At 40.7% G+C, this 17553-nt stretch overlaps 1 protein-coding gene and 1 long non-coding RNA gene across 3 annotated transcripts; one reads left to right on the top strand and one right to left on the bottom strand.

Annotated features, from left to right (window-relative positions):
- The first annotated feature begins 63 nt into the window (after nucleotides 1-63).
- Nucleotides 64-8188, top strand: LOC116058929 (pleckstrin homology domain-containing family B member 2-like). Of its 2 annotated transcripts, XM_031311900.2 has the most exons (8): nucleotides 64-289; nucleotides 998-1050; nucleotides 1204-1356; nucleotides 4090-4192; nucleotides 4348-4387; nucleotides 4761-4809; nucleotides 6732-6803; nucleotides 6846-7128. In XM_031311900.2, the coding sequence occupies exons 2-8, from the start codon at nucleotides 1014-1016 to the stop codon at nucleotides 7031-7033; spliced, it is 642 nt and encodes a 213-aa protein (XP_031167760.1). In that variant the 5' UTR covers nucleotides 64-289; nucleotides 998-1013; the 3' UTR covers nucleotides 7034-7128. The 2 variants fall into 2 exon arrangements, with proteins under 2 accessions (XP_031167760.1, XP_031167761.1); XM_031311901.2 differs by lacking the exons at nucleotides 4761-4809; nucleotides 6732-6803; nucleotides 6846-7128 and adding exons at nucleotides 7807-7891; nucleotides 7996-8188.
- On the bottom strand, nucleotides 2639-12737 carry LOC116058933. The gene is made up of 3 exons (XR_004107153.2): nucleotides 12726-12737; nucleotides 8004-8007; nucleotides 2639-2947 (listed from the first exon to the last, which is right to left on the bottom strand). It is a non-coding gene; the product is annotated as an uncharacterized LOC116058933 (long non-coding RNA).
- Nucleotides 12738-17553: the final 4816 nt, after the last annotated feature.

Here is a 17553-nt window from a genome sequence, read left to right as displayed (position 1 = left end):
TGATGTATTCTGATTAATGTCTAGCAGAGGGAATAACGAACGAGCGCGCCCTCGTTTAACAGCTGATATGTTACGTCATTCAAAACAAACGCCCCCCTCTCCAAAGAGACTGGACGTATGCGAAGATGCTACGCGGGCGGGGCTAAGAGCAACGGTGTCCACTCGGTTTATTGGTCAGGCTGTTGGACTCCAACTAGTGCATCATCTTTTTTTTGTACATCTCACGTTCCGTGTTTGCTCTATCCTAACGAAAGACTTACTCTTTTTCATAAAACATACAAATAATCAAGTAAGTAACACAATTACCCTCTGCCTTTACCAATACATGTACTGGTATCCTCGTTTGTAAGGTGTGTAAGGTGTTGGTTTTTTAGCTAACTATTAACATTCAGGACATGCAACGTTACGCTAGCTAACTTCGACTGCGTTATTAGACAAACATATCAGTTGCTTTGAGTGATTACGGGGTTATTGTGCTTCACGTTATATGACCAGTATTGAACATTAACCTTATCTTTCTAGTCCAACTTGTATTAATAAGAAATGAGATGACATATTCACAACTGGCCTATTGTTATTTGAAGCCATCTGTTACCATTTTGTTAGCTAAAAGTTCCACGAGAACCAAAATGTCTGAACGACTATAGTCGTTTTTTTTTTTTTGCTTGAACAAAAATTGACAGTTCTGGCACTGACAATTATCTAACGTTAGTTTATGTCCATAATATGGTGTCAAACGTTTCTGTTCATGCATGAGCTCATGTTAAGTTGCAAAATCATAACCATAGGTGAAACCTCGCCATTGGCTTTATATCTTAAACTGTAAATCAATAAATTCAGCCGTCTGCAAAGAAGACCAGTGTGCGTACTTATTTCTAGATTTTTCTGTTTAGTTCACGAGGTTTTGTTAGGCTATGCCACGCCCAGTCGCCAGCCCTTAGCCTGTGTCATTATAGTGACAGATTCTGACTGATGTGTGTCTATTTTATTGTTTAAGGTGTTGCCTGCCTAAGATGGCTATGGTAAAGAGTGGTTGGCTCCATCGACAAAGTGAGTAGCTAGACAGTCTTTACCAGTTTACCACATGGATTTAAAGTAATACTGATTTTATGCTGTTTGAAGATGCTGTGACATTTGGTATGATATCCTGTATTAATGAATTGAGTTTGGATTGAACTTGACTGTGCTATATTTTCATTAAAGGTACCATACTGCATCGGTGGAAAAGAAACTGGTTTGATTTGTGGGTTGATGGATGGCTTGTGTTCTATAATAATCAGCAACGGCGTGACATGGAGGATGACATCGACATGAGGGACGACTGCATTGACATCCGCAACTTTTATGCATGTCAAGGTACTGGTCATCTGTTGCATGAGGATGTCATAAGTCTATATCAACGACGTTTGATTTCCGGGATTGCTCCGGTGCCGCCGGAGGTTCTGCCAGATGTCCCTCATTTCTGCCGGATGTTTGTCACCTTCCGCTTTCTGTGTTGGCATTTTAAACTCCAGTGGATTTGTGAGGACTATGGTTAACTGCTCCTCAGATCTCTGCAGGGTAAATCCAGACAGCTAGCTAGACTATCTGTCCAATCTGAGTTTTCTGTTGCACGACTAAAACAACCTTTGAACTAGGGCTGCACAATTAATCGCAATTTTATCGAAATCGCAATATGAACTAGTGCAATATCCAAATCGCAGGGGCGGCGCAATATTTGTTAAAGGCCAAATATGTGTCTAACCATTCTGAATGAAGTATTGTGGGGTTGCAGAGACGTCCAGGGGCCTGTTGCACAAAAGTAGAATGAAGAAATCCAGGATAACTGAAAAAGCGCAGCTTGACTTAGTGTGGTCCGCTCATCGCGGCTTAATCGGTTGCACGTTTGCCGAGCCAGGATGAGAAGGTGAAGCTATGTCAAGCCAGGTGTAGATAGCTGGGATAAGTGCACATCCACGGCTTTCTTAAATAGACCACGGTATCGATCACAGATTTACTGATGCAGAAATGGAGAAGACGTGTGCGGCATATGTTTCACCCGCTGAGCAGCAGCTTTTAATGGAAAATTATGAGGAGGTGAAACATATAATATATATACTAGGCTATATAATATGCAAAAAGGGAAATACGGCTGTTATCAAACAGAGAGAAAAAGCCCGACACACAATAGCAGACCGACTGAATCCGTATGGATTTAAAAAAAATCTACTTAGTCACTCCACGTTTTTACAAAGTTGTACATTCTGTTTTAATTGCTTTTAATATGCTTGTTTTATGTGTTGGTTTTATTGCTGTATCTGTTTTTATGTGCTAAATGTGCTGGTTTTACACTAAAGTGTCTTTGAGTAGCCTGTAAAGCACTATATCAATAAAATGTTTTATTATTTAGCCTATTTTGCCTTAAAAGTGAGCAGAGGAAATTAATGTTCGTCGGGAAATTTACCCTAAGGACCAGGCTTAATTTCCAACCCTTATTCATAATGAGAGAATATGTTTTACTACCATATGCACCAATCTCTATAAGCTATGTCTTATTCTAAATATCTTTCTACAATTAATGTTCATACAGAACAAACATGACCGGACAAAAACTAGAAAAAGAAGTAAGTGACTTCAATACACACTGTAAGCATATCTGTAAAACAATGTAGCCTATAATTCATATTTTTTTTCTCACTCCCAAGCTCCAAGATGACAAGTGACAGCACCAAAATAAAATGCTTAAGAAGCTTTGTGGCAACACATTCTCACTCCCATCTCGTAAAATAAGGACGTTTGGTCAGATGCCATTGTCGTCGTTATTGACGCTAAAAGTCTCCTTTAGAGTCCGCTGCACGGTGTGGGAGGATCCCCCTGCCTCCCCCCGCCTCTCCATGTTGCACGGGGCACATTTCACGGGGAGAGCAGCGGAGGAAAAGCCCATTTCCTCCGTATCGTCCCACTTTATCTCCGGTGCATGTGCAACCATTTCTTACCATGTAAAGAACTGCAATAGTACGATTTAAATCAAACTCGAGACAGTAATAGTGACAAGTAATAGATGTTCATAAAAATAAAGCGGAACACATTCAGAAGACAACGGAATAACTGTTAAACACGTTTATTTATCATCAGAGCAGCAGCTGATTTAACACATCAGACTCCAGGATTAATCTTAGCCTGGCTGTTAGCCTGCTCTGGAGCAGGCTAGCTGCAAAGAATACATCTCCATGGTTACTTGGCTGGGTTTAACTCAACCTGCTTTTGTGCAACCAAATCAAAGCTAAATTCATCCAGGATAACCTGAATATCCCGGCTTTATCCCTTATCCTGGTTTTGTGCAACAGGCCCCTGGGCCTACAAATCCTATCCTACAAACTAAAGGAAAACATCTTTGTTTGGTACAGATTCTTGCAAAAATCACACTACATGACTACAGTACATTTTTATTTGTGTTTCAATGAAAATGAGAATGATGATCCAAAAAATGTATCATTCCCTCCAATATCGTGAATCATATCGCAACATCAGGGGGGCGGCCACTGCCGGCAGTCTGACTCAAATGACCCATCTGATTGGTAGAGTGCTAACCCAGAAACGGGGAGCGGGATGAGCGTGACTAGAGTCTCTCAAAATCTGATGAAAATCTTTTAAACTGACCTTTGTCGATCTGAAATGAAGACAGATTCAGCAACTGCACGACCTATTTCTCACTTAAAATGTTTTCAGAAACACCTTTCGGTGAACTATTTTAGTACAATATGAGATTGTATTCTGAACAAGCCGCCATGACAGTCTGTCTTTGAATTTCCAGAGAAGTCGGACCCATGTGACGCGTTCGCCCAACCAGCTGCCGGTTTTCATTTTTGGGCGACAATACAGATTAGCGCCGCCTGCTGTTATGGAGACGTATTATGTTTCGTCGCTTTGGTGTGTTCCGAGGCACTTTTTTGACCAATTTGGGGAGACTGATCAGCCCAACTGCCTTTTCTGCCGACGTTTGGCCGTTGACTCTGTGTGTCCACACCTTAAGAGTGTTAAACCAGCTTTTGTTCATATTTTGAAACATGTCACCTCTATTTATCCTGCTGTATTGCTTCTCATACCCAGAGCTGAACCCTCCGGAGGGGAAGATGCGTGATGCCTTCCTTCAGATAGTGTGCAGAGATGGACGGGTCATCAGCCTGTGTGCAGACAGCGCATATGATGCTCTGTAAGACAACACGTACATGCTGAGTCATTATTTTGGCTGCTCTCTTTTTGTTTCTGTGTTGGTGAAGTTGAATGTTTCAGTTCTGGGTTCATATTTCCAGATTAGACATTATTTAATGTCTAAGTTAAAATAAGTGTTCCCACTTTGTGTTGCAGGGCATGGACCATGGTACTTCAGGATGCCAGAATTAATGCGGTGAGTTTCTGCTACATCTTAAATGACTTAAATTTGGACTTGATACCAAAATAAGAATAGGAAGTTGTTGTAAAACCAGCCTGTCTATTTTAATGTCCTATTAATTTTACTTAAAACTAGAAAAATATTATTTCCATGATCTAAGATGAAACTGGCTGTGTGAAACAACTCTAATATTGTTTGTTTTTCATTATACCTCTATGATGGTAATGTCAGTGCAGTAGAATAAATTGTCTTTTTGAGCGTTTGTCAGAATTCACTTTCTGTTTCCATTCGTCCAAACGTCATGTAGCTCAGTTTTGTTGGGTGTTCGTTCTCTGCTTTCAGGTGAGGTGGCCTCATTTGTAGTGTTTTTAAACATTTTTTATTTAAGGTGGTCGCTACACCTCAGATCGGCTTTGCACAAGAAGTGATAGCATCTGGTCAAGTCAAGTTTATTTCATCCATAAAAATGGAAATTGCAGTGCTCATACCCACCTTAATGCCCATAAAAAGAGAGCATAAATACAATACAATAAATACAAATACAATACATAAATACAGTACAGAAATTATAAAAAAAATTACTTTTAAAGTGCTTGTTGTGCTGTCTGATAGTCTGAGGTATAAAAGAGAGACCATACCGCTTAGTTCGTGTCACAGGAGGCCTTAAGGCCTTTTTATGCTTCTGCGTAGAATCGACGGCGTACCCCCGCAGACCCCTCTGCGTCTACGGCGGACCCTACGCCGTAGCCTGACGTGCACCTCTCGAAGTATGTAACTACACGTCCCAGTGACGCACGTCGCTCGGCTGTGGCTGGGTAGCGTTGCATTTCCCCCCGACTCAATTCCGGGTTCTCCTTCTCCATAAACAACATGAAATCAAGGAGAGGGTTAACTTTTCCTTATACACATTTCCCACATTGGTCAGAAAACACAGGGGAGACACTTTGTTTCTCTCACTATGACTCTGTAGTCGATACTCGCTTCAAAGCTAATCACCGTCACTCTCTCACTTCTCCCTCGCTCTACACACTCCCCACACACACACACACACACACACACACACACACACGCCGGCTCGACGCACACACCAGCGCACAAGTATAAACATCAGGCCACTCACGTAGGCTACGGAGAAAGCTCTGCGTGGAGCCTGTGCAGAACCATAAAATGGCTTTTAGCCTACCACTGCGTTCCATAACCCTACCAGTCAAATTACCATGAAGAGGGTGACCGGGGTCCCTCGTTATTTTCTGTGTAATTTTTGCCAGGCGGTCATCATATACTTTATCCACTGTATTTAACTCTCCCCCCATTTTTCCAGCCCTTTTAGTCACTCTATCAATCCTGGCCTTCTCAGTTGCCCCAGCATTCCCACCCCGACCCACCACACAGTAACTCCAAACACTACATATCACTGACATAAAAAAACATTCTCACCACATCAGTATTCACCATAGACTGTTAATATTAATGGAGAATGCATCTGTTTCAGCAAAGTGCTGCAAATGCGGAAGTGCCTTAAACCTGAATTCCAGCAGGGGGCGACACGTATGAAAAAGTGACCCACTTCTCACTTGATTTATTACCTCAGTAAACCTTTTCATAATGAGTTTATGGTCTCAATCGCTAGTTTTAAGTCTTCTGCAACACAGAATGATGTTCTTTTTTTGAATTATGGTCTCGTTGATTTTAAAATCGGCGATAAAGCAGGGGGTGTTTTAGGGCGTGGCTGTGATGTGATTGCCAGTGAAAGTGTGTAACGTAACGTAGAGTGTAAGCAGCTCCTCCCTCACTCCTCCCTCTCGTCTAAAATCGTCACATCCGCAACCAGGATGGCTGCGCCCGTAACGGCAAACTCAACGACTCATAGCAGATCTCCACAAACCAATGGGTGACGTCACACATGCTCTGTCCATTAATATTAAGTCTATGGTATTCACCTTAAAAGACTGTAAGTTCCTCATACAATATACACGTGGACTTAATTTTTTCATCAATAAGTCAACATGATCAGACCATGTTAGCCTATCATTAAAACCAATGCCTAAATACTTGTATGTGTTCACCCTTTCTGCTACTGGACCTTTGATGTCCACTGCCTCAGCTGTCATCTTATTTCTCCTATCAATGACTAATTCTTTAGTTTTCTTAACGGTGAGTTCTAGGAAATGAGTGTCGCAATAATCAACAAAAGCTTTTATCTCATTCTGATAGTGACTATAGTCATCATTTTAACCCAATGAGCGCCGTGTCGTCAGCAAATTTAACAACTTGCCTGCTGTGGACGGTAGGCTGCAGTATAAATGGTGAAAAGAAACTTTTTGAGTTCAGCTTAACAAATTGAGACCTGTTCTCTAAGATCCTCCCCCCTACTCAGAATATGCTCCACCACCTCAGTTAAAAGGCATAAACAGTATGCATATGAATTTGTTAAAAGTGTAGTTTAAAAAAAAAAATATTGTCAATGTACCTGTGCATTTCAGGCTACAACGCTCTTCTTTACCTCAATACATTTGTCAAACATTGTTTTATTATGTACAATATGATTATACTGCCTTCATACTTTGCGCTGCTGTACTGTATATATTCTACTACACAATTTGGCTTGGTCTGACAAGATCCTTTTTGAAGGAAAATCTAATGAAAACAACACACAAGTAAGTTGATGTCTGCTACCATCTACTGGTGTAGTAATGGAAGTGTTGAAAAGCTCCACTAAGCACTATTATTGAAATCAACACTGAATCGAATGACTCTAAAGCCCCTGACACACCAACCCAACGGCTGACCGTCAGCAGAAAAGGCAGTCGGACTGATCAGTCGGCTCCCCGAGGTCCAAAAAGTGCCTTGGAACACACCGAAGCGACACTGTCTTGAGCGTACATTTTGCGCATGCGCGAGATGTGATACAAAAAATTTAAACCGGAAATGACAACGCGTCACGTGGGTCTGGCTTCTCCAGCCGATAGTAATGGCAGCTTGTTCGAAATACGATCTTGTATTTTACGAAAATAGTTCACTGAAACGTGTTTCTGAAAACATTTTAAGAGAGAAATAGGCCGTGCAGTTTCTGAATCTTTCTTCATTTCAGATCGACCAAGGTCAGTTTAAAAGATTTTCGTCAGATTTTGAGAGGCGTTAGTCACGCTCATCCCGCTCGTCATTTCTGGGTTAGCGCTCCACCATTCAGATTGGTGGAGTGAGTCCGACTGTCCAACCTCCGACCCAGCAAGTCAGGTTGGCCAAAATAAAGGCCGACAGCTCCTCCGACGGACGACGGCACGGGACACACTGAACAGACTCGACTGACCTCGCCAGACTGTCCGTCGGCCGATTATCGGGTTGGTGTGTCAGGGCCATTAGGAAATGTTAAGGGCTCGTACTGGCATCCCACAAAGTATCAACTGTGTCTTTTATAGCCTTTTTTGTTTCAGCAGGGTTATGTCCTGGGACCGTATGGAGAATATGTTGAACCTCCACCACATGCTACACAGATTGTTTACTCTGCTGATGGGCAAGGTAAGTAACTGCACATTTCTCAGCATATGTGCAGAAGTAAACAACGTTTAAATTCCATAATTGCAAACTAAAATGAGCCACCATGTTGCTGTTGTTTTTTCTAGGTGGGTACACCACTCCTGGAGTGAACCGTGTTGTTATTCATGAACCCCAGCATGAAGACAGAGGAGATGTGCCTTGGGGCATCCTCGCTGGAACAGCAACTGGTTTGACACTTGGCGCTCTCTTCTCTGTCTTCTGATGTCTTCATTAATGTACATTTAGTAGCACATACTGCCTGTGCATGTATGTATATATATATACATACATACATACATACATACATACACACACACACTAGGGCTGCATGATTATGGCCAAAATGATAATCACGATTATTTTGATCAATATATTGATCACGATTAATCAGGGCTCAACATTAAGGCTTGTCTGGGACAAGTGGATTTTTTGTAGGGCAAGTGGAAGAGAAATTTACTTGCCCCACTGGACAAGTTAAAACTCAAAACAAAACTAGAACCATAAGCAGTTATGACAGGGTCCAAGCCTCCCCGGCGCCAGTCCCCCCTGGCGCAATTCGCCCCTGACTATGCTAAGAGCCCACAAAAGCGGAGCGCGCTAAAGGAGAACCCAAAGCACGACGGCGGCGAGGCAAAAGTCAGGAAATTTCACTAAGTGCGAGCTCCAAAGTCTGTAGTGAAATGCAATAGCAAATTTCCCATTCATTGAGTAAAAGGCCAAAACGCTTCTACCTAAATTATAGTGCCTCCTAAAGGCAGATCATCACCAAATCTGGTATAGAGCCGCAGAGTGGCATGTAGAACAATGATCTCAAGTTTTGTGATGATAGCATTTACTGCGGCAGAGATATTGCTATTGCAAATGTCCCATTTAAATGCATTGACATATTTGCCAAAACGCGTCTACGTTCATTATAGCGCCCCCTAACAGCCGATCTTCACAAAGTTTGGTACAGAGGCTCGGCGTGGGATGTCGAACAATACTACCAAGTTTTGATCCAATACCTATTAATTTGGCCAATATATGCTTAAGTTTGTGTTTTGTGGCTAGCTACGAAAATTAGTTTGGTTGTAAATTGCGCATACTTTAACATAGCAAAATTCTTTTGATAACTTTTCATCAGGTCCATCTGGAGATGTTACGTACCAGGTTTCGTGGAGATCGGTCGCACAGCCTAGGAGGAGTTCGAAAAAGATGGTTTTGCACATTGCATGAAATTGCGAAATAACTTCTTAGGGCGTGGCCTATATCATGTGATTCAGCTTGATTTAAGGAACACGTGGATGTAAGGTTTTCTAATGTGCGATGTGTAATGTCGGAGTTATAGGCAAAAATACGTTTGACATCATTATAGCGCCACCTAGTGGTCCATGTGTGAAATATCTGGTATGTGAGGTCCATGATCTATTCTACATCTACACTGTAAATTTGAAGTTGCTCACATTAGTGTAAACGGTGAATCCAAACCTGGGTCCCATAGGCCACGCCCACATTGACAAATCAGTACCCCCCTGTAGGTGTGGCCTCAGGAGTGGCCATAGATGGTACCCTCAAAACTTCGTAAAATTGGATGAGCCTTTAATGAGATATAAACTTTTGGGACTTGTAGCGCACCCTAGTGGCCAATTTTCATTAAAAAAATGGTGGGGAGCCCCAGAGGGTCATGGCAAACAGGAATCTAAGTTTCAGGTTGATAGCATTAATTTTGGCCGAGATATGGCAAAGTTTGTGTTTTCGTAGCTAGCTACACAAATTTGGTCGTGCGTAATTTGCGCAATTTTTATCCAATAAAAATTCTTTTGATAACTTTTTGTCAGGTCGGTCTGGAGATGCTACGTACCAAGTTTCGTGCAGATCGGTCACACGGTCTAGGATAGGGGTCGGCAACCTTTACCACTCAAAGAGCCATTTGGACCCGTTTCCCACAGTAAAGAAAACACTGGGAGCCACAAAACCCTTTTGACATTTAAAATGAAATAACACTGCATATAACGTTGTTTTTTGCCTTTATGCTATGCATAAACAAACTATAATGTGTTGCATTTATGAGATCAATGAACTACTGCAGAGAAAACGAAATTACATTTCTGCATGCAACAAAAACATTTTGAACTCCGAAAAAAAGACGTTGGGTTGAAGGTTACTTTCAAGTAAAATACTCAATGTCTATTTTAGTCCTTCTTGTATTTATGATTCATGGTCTTCTGTCAAGCGTTTAAACTTGGACACCCATATGTCTTTGTCTGCTATGTCGGCCAGTTCTATCTCAAGATCAGGTTGACTCACACCTGCCAATGCAGTCGTATTCAGCAGGGATGGATCAAGGCTTAGGGGAGTGACAGGGAAGGATAATGTGGTTTTTTTCCTCTCTGAACTCACAGAATCGTTTCCCAAACAATGTTTGCATTGCGATGATTGCAGAATGTAAATACTCTGAATTTATCATGTGAGCTTCTTTGAACTCTCTCAAATTGGGGAAGTGTGACAGTGTACCTTTCTGTAAATCTCTGGCAAGCACTGTCAACTTGCGCTCGAATGCCAAAACCTCCTCCAACATATGCAGGGCTGTGCGTCCTTTCCCCTGAAGAGCTGTGTTCAACGTGTTCAAATGCGCTGTCATGTCTACCATGAAGTGTAGCTTTTCCAGCCACTCTGGCTGTTCCAGCTCAGGAAATGTGAGCCCTTTGCTGCCCAGGAAAGTTTTCACTTCTTCCAGACACGCGGCAAAGCGTTTCAGCACCTCCCCTCTGGACAGCCACCGGACTTCGTTATGCAGCAGGAGATCAGAATATGTGCTTTCCAGCTCGTCCAGTAACGAATGGAACTGACGGTGATTTTAACCTTTTGCCATTATTTTATTGACAATCTGAATGACAACATTCATTACTTCTGTGCATTCCGGAGGAAATGTTTGAGCACACAGTGCCTCTTGGTGCAGGATGCAGTGAAAAGTCAGCAGCTTTCTGTCCAGCGACTTCTGCAGTAAAGCCACAAAGCCCTTATGCGCTCCTGTCATACTTGGTGCCCCATCAGTAGCCACTGACAGCAGATGGGTGGTGTTTATTCCTTTGGCTCTTAAACAATTCAAGACAGCCTCACAGATGTCCTCCCCCGTGTTTGGTCTTTTAGCGGTATCAACTCAATCATTTCTTCCTGTGGCCCAGCAGAGTTTACATACCGGCAGAACAGCGCTATTTGTTCAACATCACCTTTGTCTTTAGATTCATCGCAGGCAATTGAGTAGGCCACAGCTGAATTGATGTCTTTAATTTGCTGTCTGGTGATGTCTTCTGCCATTTTTATGGTTCTGTCTTTGACAGTCTTTGCAGAGAGGGGCATATCCCTGATTTTCTGCACAATTTCACTCTTGTTTTTAAAGTCCGTGAATAGATGTTCCGACATCTTAATGAAAGATTCTTTTATATATTCTCCATCTGTGAATGGCTTCCCGTGCCTGACTATTTCCTGAGCGGCTACAAAACTAGCATATGTACTTGAATTTGCAGACTTCATCCACTTCTTGAAGTGATTTTTGCTCAGATCAACCTTCCGCATCAGTTCCGAAACGGCTTTTTTTTCTCTCTTCTCCATCCGGATATTTTTGAGCAAAGGCTGCGTGTTTATTCTGGAAACGTCTTGCGACATTTGACTTTTTGTTGTTTGCTAGTTTTTCATTACATATTAAGCATACTGGTAAACCAGTCTCGTCAGCAGTGAAAGCATATGAATCTGCCCACGTAGCATTGAACGTTCTGTTTTCTTCAAACACTTAGAATTATCCATTATCCATAGTTGGCTCATAGACACACACACATATATATATATATATATATATATATATGAATTGGCCTGCCTGGGGTTAGAAAAGTTCAAGAAATTGCGCGCTGGCGGGTGACGCACATTGGCGGTTGTGACGCATATTAATAGCGACAAAAAATTTTAACACGTTTTTGTGTTACAAATTACAATAATACATTATTTAGATGTTACAAGATCACCATAATCTTCAGATTTAGAATTACATTTTAAAAACAAGTAAAAGTAAAATAAATTTTAATTAATTATTCATTAATTATTTTCAAAAGCCACAGGGAGCCGCATCAGAGGGATGAACGAGCCGCATGCGACTCCGGAGCCGCGGGTTGCCGACCCCTGGTCTAGGAGGAGTTAGAAAAAGTAGGTTTACGATAAATCACAATTTTTTTCACGCATAAAAGTCTACGTGGAAATGGGCGTGGCCTATATTAGGAGATTCAGCCGAATTCAGGGAACACGTGGATATGTGTATTTTTTATGTGCGATGTACGGTTTGGGAGGTTTTGGGAGGTAATTAAAGTTAATTTGACTCATTTAGCAACTGGCTCTCTGCCTCGTAACGTTACTACTCCACTGATCGTTTGTCCGTCAGTTATTGTAAAACCTCAGCTCCACGACTTGCCGGATTAAATATCAGCTAATAATCAACTGTAAAGTAGCTACACCTTTTAAAGGATCCCTAGGTAAATCAGCCTCTGCCGGCTAGAAAGTGAAATTGTATAAAAATAAATAAAAAGTTAACACCAACATTTAGTGGCAAAATCCATTGTTATGTCTACAAAATTGTATATTACAATACATACATATACATACAATATTGACTTAGTATCTCAATATATTGACAGTATCTCAGAATATAAACTAAGAATCTCAAAGTAATGAGAAAATTTAAAATATTGACTTACAATCTCAATATATTGGCTTAGTATCTCAATATATTGACTTACCTCAAAATATTGACTAAGAATCTCAAAGCAATGAGAACATTTAAAATATTGACTTACAATCTCAATATGTTGACTCAATATCTCAAAGTATCGACTTAGTATCTCAATATATTGACTGATTAACTTAGAATATTGACTAGGAATCTGAAAGTAATGAGAAACTTTAAAATATTCACTTAGAATCTCAATAACTTAGTATCTCAATATATTGACTTAATATCTCAAAAATATTGACTTAGTATCTCAATATATTGACTTAGTAACTCAGAATATTCACTAGGAATCTGAAAGTAATGAGAAATTTTAAAATATTGACTTAGAATCTCAATATATTAACTTTTGCACACCGGCGTGCAAAGTATTACTTTGTATTATGGAGTCTGGAGATCCTTTTTTTCTTGTTGAAGGGGAAATCTATTCTTGGGACACGTTTGTTTCTACTGTTTAAACTGAATTTTATTAATGGTGATAGTGTTTGGATGCTTTCAACGGTTTGTTCTAATTCTGCATTAGCAAAACACAATTTTTTTATAAAATGATAAACCTTTACCCGGACAAGTGACTTTTGTGAAACGTAAATGTACATGTCCAAAGGACAAGTGCCTCAAAAAGTTAATGTCAAGCCCTGAATTAATTATCACGATTATTTGTTGATTTTAACCAAAACAAATTTTATTGTCACATAGGCTAATTATAACTGCTTTCACATCCATATTGTGCTACATTCCTGCCAATACATCCATATAGTGCTACATTCCTGCCAATGCATCCATATTGTGCTACATTCCTCCTTTGTTGAAGGATACCATGAAGGAGTATGCCATTTCAGCTGTTGTGCGACCGCTTTCCAAACATGCGCGTTTGCCGTGAAAAGATACAGGCAACGCAATTTTCTGTTCATAACGGCGCATGTTAAAATCCGGATGAAATAGAAACGCGGGTTACGGTGCCACTTAAATGTCTGCGTTGCTCTGATGCTCCAAAACAGACGTTAGAGGCAACAGAAACATCGCTGCATGTCCCGCTAGTAAACACTAATAACACGTTACACAGCAGCTAACGTTAGCCTACCATTAGCTACAGTAGTAACTGGATTAAACACTAAGCTAAAACGCTGACAGCTAAACAGTGTAGTGTGACTGTATTTCATTGTAGAGGATTCCAACAGCAGGACGTACAACAGTCTGTCGCTAAAGCTATGAGCTAAAAGACTCAAACTAGCACTGGTCACTGCTGTTGTCTGAAAAACAACACAGACGGGACAAAATGTTACGTTTACTGGTAAACTGGTAAACCTCGTGACAACTTATGACCGACTACTATCTGTTGTGGAATTTTCCTCACGTTACTCTGTCCTCTGAGACTGTTGTCACTGCCCGATGTGAGTCGAGTGCAGATGTGAGTCGCGCATGCTCAGATTTAAACGGTTTACGGCATAACGTGTCATACTGAAATTTGTGAAATCCATAAAATAATAAACTTTTCTCTTTACATACAATAACAGAAGATGGAAATCATTTCAAAAAACGTTTTAGCTATCTATGATTGTTTGATTGCTAACGTTAGCTCAAAACGCCATTCAAGTGAAAGCCTTTGTTGTGTTTGACTGCTAACTCGTAGCCTGCAGCAGCAGTCATTTCAAAAACGTTTTAGTTATCTATGATTGTTTGATTGCTAACGTTAGCTCATAGACTGTGCGTTAGCTCAAAAAGCCGTTAGCATCTTGTAGGCTACTTGTCACAAAGTGACGCATGCGCAACTCACGTCTGCACTCGACTCACATCGGGCAGTGACAACTGTCTACATCTAAACTAAGCTGTGCGTTGCAGGGACAACTCTGATTGGCTCATGGAGGCACGTGATCAGAGAGTGGTTTACGGAGCTTTGGAAAAAAAAACACTTTGATACAGAGCGTTCTATGAACGGTGTCACTGCCCGATGTGAGTCGAGTGCAGATGTGAGTCGCGCATGCTCAGATTTAAACTGTTTACGGCATAACGTGTCATACTGAAATTTGTGAAATCTATAAAATAATAAACGTTTCTCTTTACATACAATAACAGAAGATGGTAATCATTTCAAAAACGTTGTAGCTATCTATGACGGTTTGGTTGCTAACGTTAGCTCAAAACGCCATTAAGTGACAGCCTTTATTGTGTTTGATTGCTAACTTGTAGCCAGCAGCAGCAGTCATTTCAAAAATGTTTTAGCTATCTATGATTGTTTGATTGCTAACGTTAGCTCATAGACTGCGTTAGCTCAAAAAGCCGTTAGCATCTTGTAGGCTACTTGTCGCAAAGTGACGCATGCGCGACTCACATCTGCACTCGACTCACATCGGGCAGTGACAAACGGAATAAAGCATTTTAAATATCGCTTGATCACGTGAATTTGATCATGGGAAGCCAAAATCGTGATTTAAAATTTGATTAATTGTGCAGCCCACACACACACACACACACACACACACACACACACACACACACACACACACACACACAAAATACTGTTATCACATTCTCATATGCCCTGTGTGGCAGTTTCCCACCCCCTTTGTGTTGTCTGAATATAAACTATTACTCATTTTGTGTACTGTACATTTCAGGTCCTTACTGTTTTTCAGGTATGTTTCTGTTTCATGGAGCACATTTGTCCTTTTAATATTTGCAGAATTATCTAAATAGCCATGACTTGGTGTTTTTCTTTCTTTTTTTTTTTTTACAGGTTTTATATTCACTTCTGTGTACTGTACCTTTACTTTGTCTCACATGTATTACTTGTCTGTTTTGGTTGGGAATACGTAGTGTTTTTTCAGTTCTGCGGGTTATTTGTGGTGAAGGCAGGCTGAGAGTTGTGTGAACGCACGCACACACATTGTAGCACTTTAAAGATTATTTTTTTGGGGGCATTTTCGGCCTTTATTTTGACAGGACAGCTGAAGACATGAAAGGGGAGAGAGAGGGGTGAATGACATGCAGCAAAGGGCCGCAGGTCGGAGTCGAACCCGGGCCCGTCGAGGAGTAAACCTCTATATATGGACGCCTGCTAGTCTGGCTATCACCAGACCAAGCTCAATCTTTAAAGATTGAACATTAGTCTGGGGAGTCTGCTCTGTATTTTCTACTGCACAAGAGGCGTGATCAACGGGCATAGTTCAAATGAGACTGTACGCAGTTGGATAGTCCTTCAGCCAATCGGACCAACGATCCGGGTGACGTACTTTCATCAAAGGGTTGCTGTGCTTCGGTGGCCGCCATGTTGAATGTAAACAAAAAGCAGCTTGCCGTCGCTTTATCGGACGGTTCTATCGTCATCGTGTTAAACCCGCCAATAGCGCGCCAGGTGGATGAGCCAGTTTGTGATTGGTTCCCGCAAATTTGTAACGGAAGCAGGATAGATAAACATACAGGTTTCCAACCTGAGCTGCAGGGCGAAATCAAATCGCCAGCAGATCGGGCTGGGTTTACCTAGTCTAGGCGCCCGCTCTACCAACTGAGCTATCCGGGCGCCCACACACACTGTAGCACTTTGAGGTTCCACCCGTTTGGTGGATCCTGGTTGTGATGGATGTCTGTTTTCACCACCACAAATAAGTCTATGTATGAGCAAACACTAGCATTTACACATACTTTGTGTTACACATGTGCTTTGAAGTGAAAAGGGACATCACTCCTCCTAACTAATATTTGCATGCATTATTTATGATCATTTTGTTGATTGGCAACTGTTGAATCATACTTTTCATTTCATTTGAAATGTTTGGATTGATATTTTGCATTTCATTTCAGTAGCCTCGGTACGGTCCGCACAAATGCAAATCAGGCCAATCAGCCTCTAGAGATTTAGTTACATTTCAATTGGCCTAGGCTTTTGACTTTTCACTCCAAATGACTTGAATGTTGTCAGATTCTTTTATTATTCATGTTCGTTATGACTACATTTATTCACTTTGAATAGCAACTTCTGCTACATAGAAAACCTTTTTGGTCTGCTCTTCAAATATACTGCATATCATTATTAATGGCCTTTGGATGTTTAAGACTTTTTCCAAATCATTTCAGCAAATGATCAGCTTTGTGTAAGCAGCGTTACATTGTCATTTTTCTACAGGTCTAAAAGATGTAGAACTGTTAACTAAGAGATGTATTTTAACACACATATATATATATATATATATAATCAAAAATAACAAAGTTAACAATGACTCCTGTTGTTTTGTTTCTTGTTTATTTAACCCTGAGACTTTCGTTCACAGAACATGTCGTGTAGGATACAACAAAAGTGCAAATGACCCCCTTAACTAGTTTTAATGATGTAACCAGTAAGAACCTCTAAACCCCAAAAAAAAACCTCTTGAATATAGACATATTTCAAACCCACTGAGCATATTGACAGGATCTAGAAGTAATTCCGAACGTACAGCAACCCACTACCAAGTACTGAAAGTCAAAACTGTATAAGTGTAGAAAATGTATGTATAGACAAATTTAGAAATGCTTTCAAAAATCAATATTGTATAATATTTTGTTTCCTGTAAAATGTAATGACTCAATAGAAACCCAAAAGGCCCTGAAGCTGGTGATGACAACTTTGAATATAGAGAAATAAAAATAACCAGTAAAAGGTTATTTACATATTTAGGAGAGTGTGAGCATTCTTACATTTTACAGTATAAATTCCCATTTATAAAAGCCAATCCCCCTGCAACGGATTCTGTTAAGTGCAATAAAATCCCCATTAGACCATACTAAGAGGTATATAGTGTTGAAAATGTGCATTTACCCAGTGTAGCTCCGCCATCTACTGTACATATCTGAGAACAGTGATGGAGGTAAGGCTGTTCAAACAAGTAGAGATTATTATCACTTTGGTTTGAGACAG

The sequence above is a fragment of the Sander lucioperca genome, chromosome 11 (assembly GCF_008315115.2).
Source record: "Sander lucioperca isolate FBNREF2018 chromosome 11, SLUC_FBN_1.2, whole genome shotgun sequence".
In the NCBI taxonomy this organism is placed as follows: domain Eukaryota; kingdom Metazoa; phylum Chordata; class Actinopteri; order Perciformes; family Percidae; genus Sander; species Sander lucioperca.
Note: the sequence above shows the minus strand (reverse complement) of the source record. Positions and strands in the feature narration are given on the sequence as shown.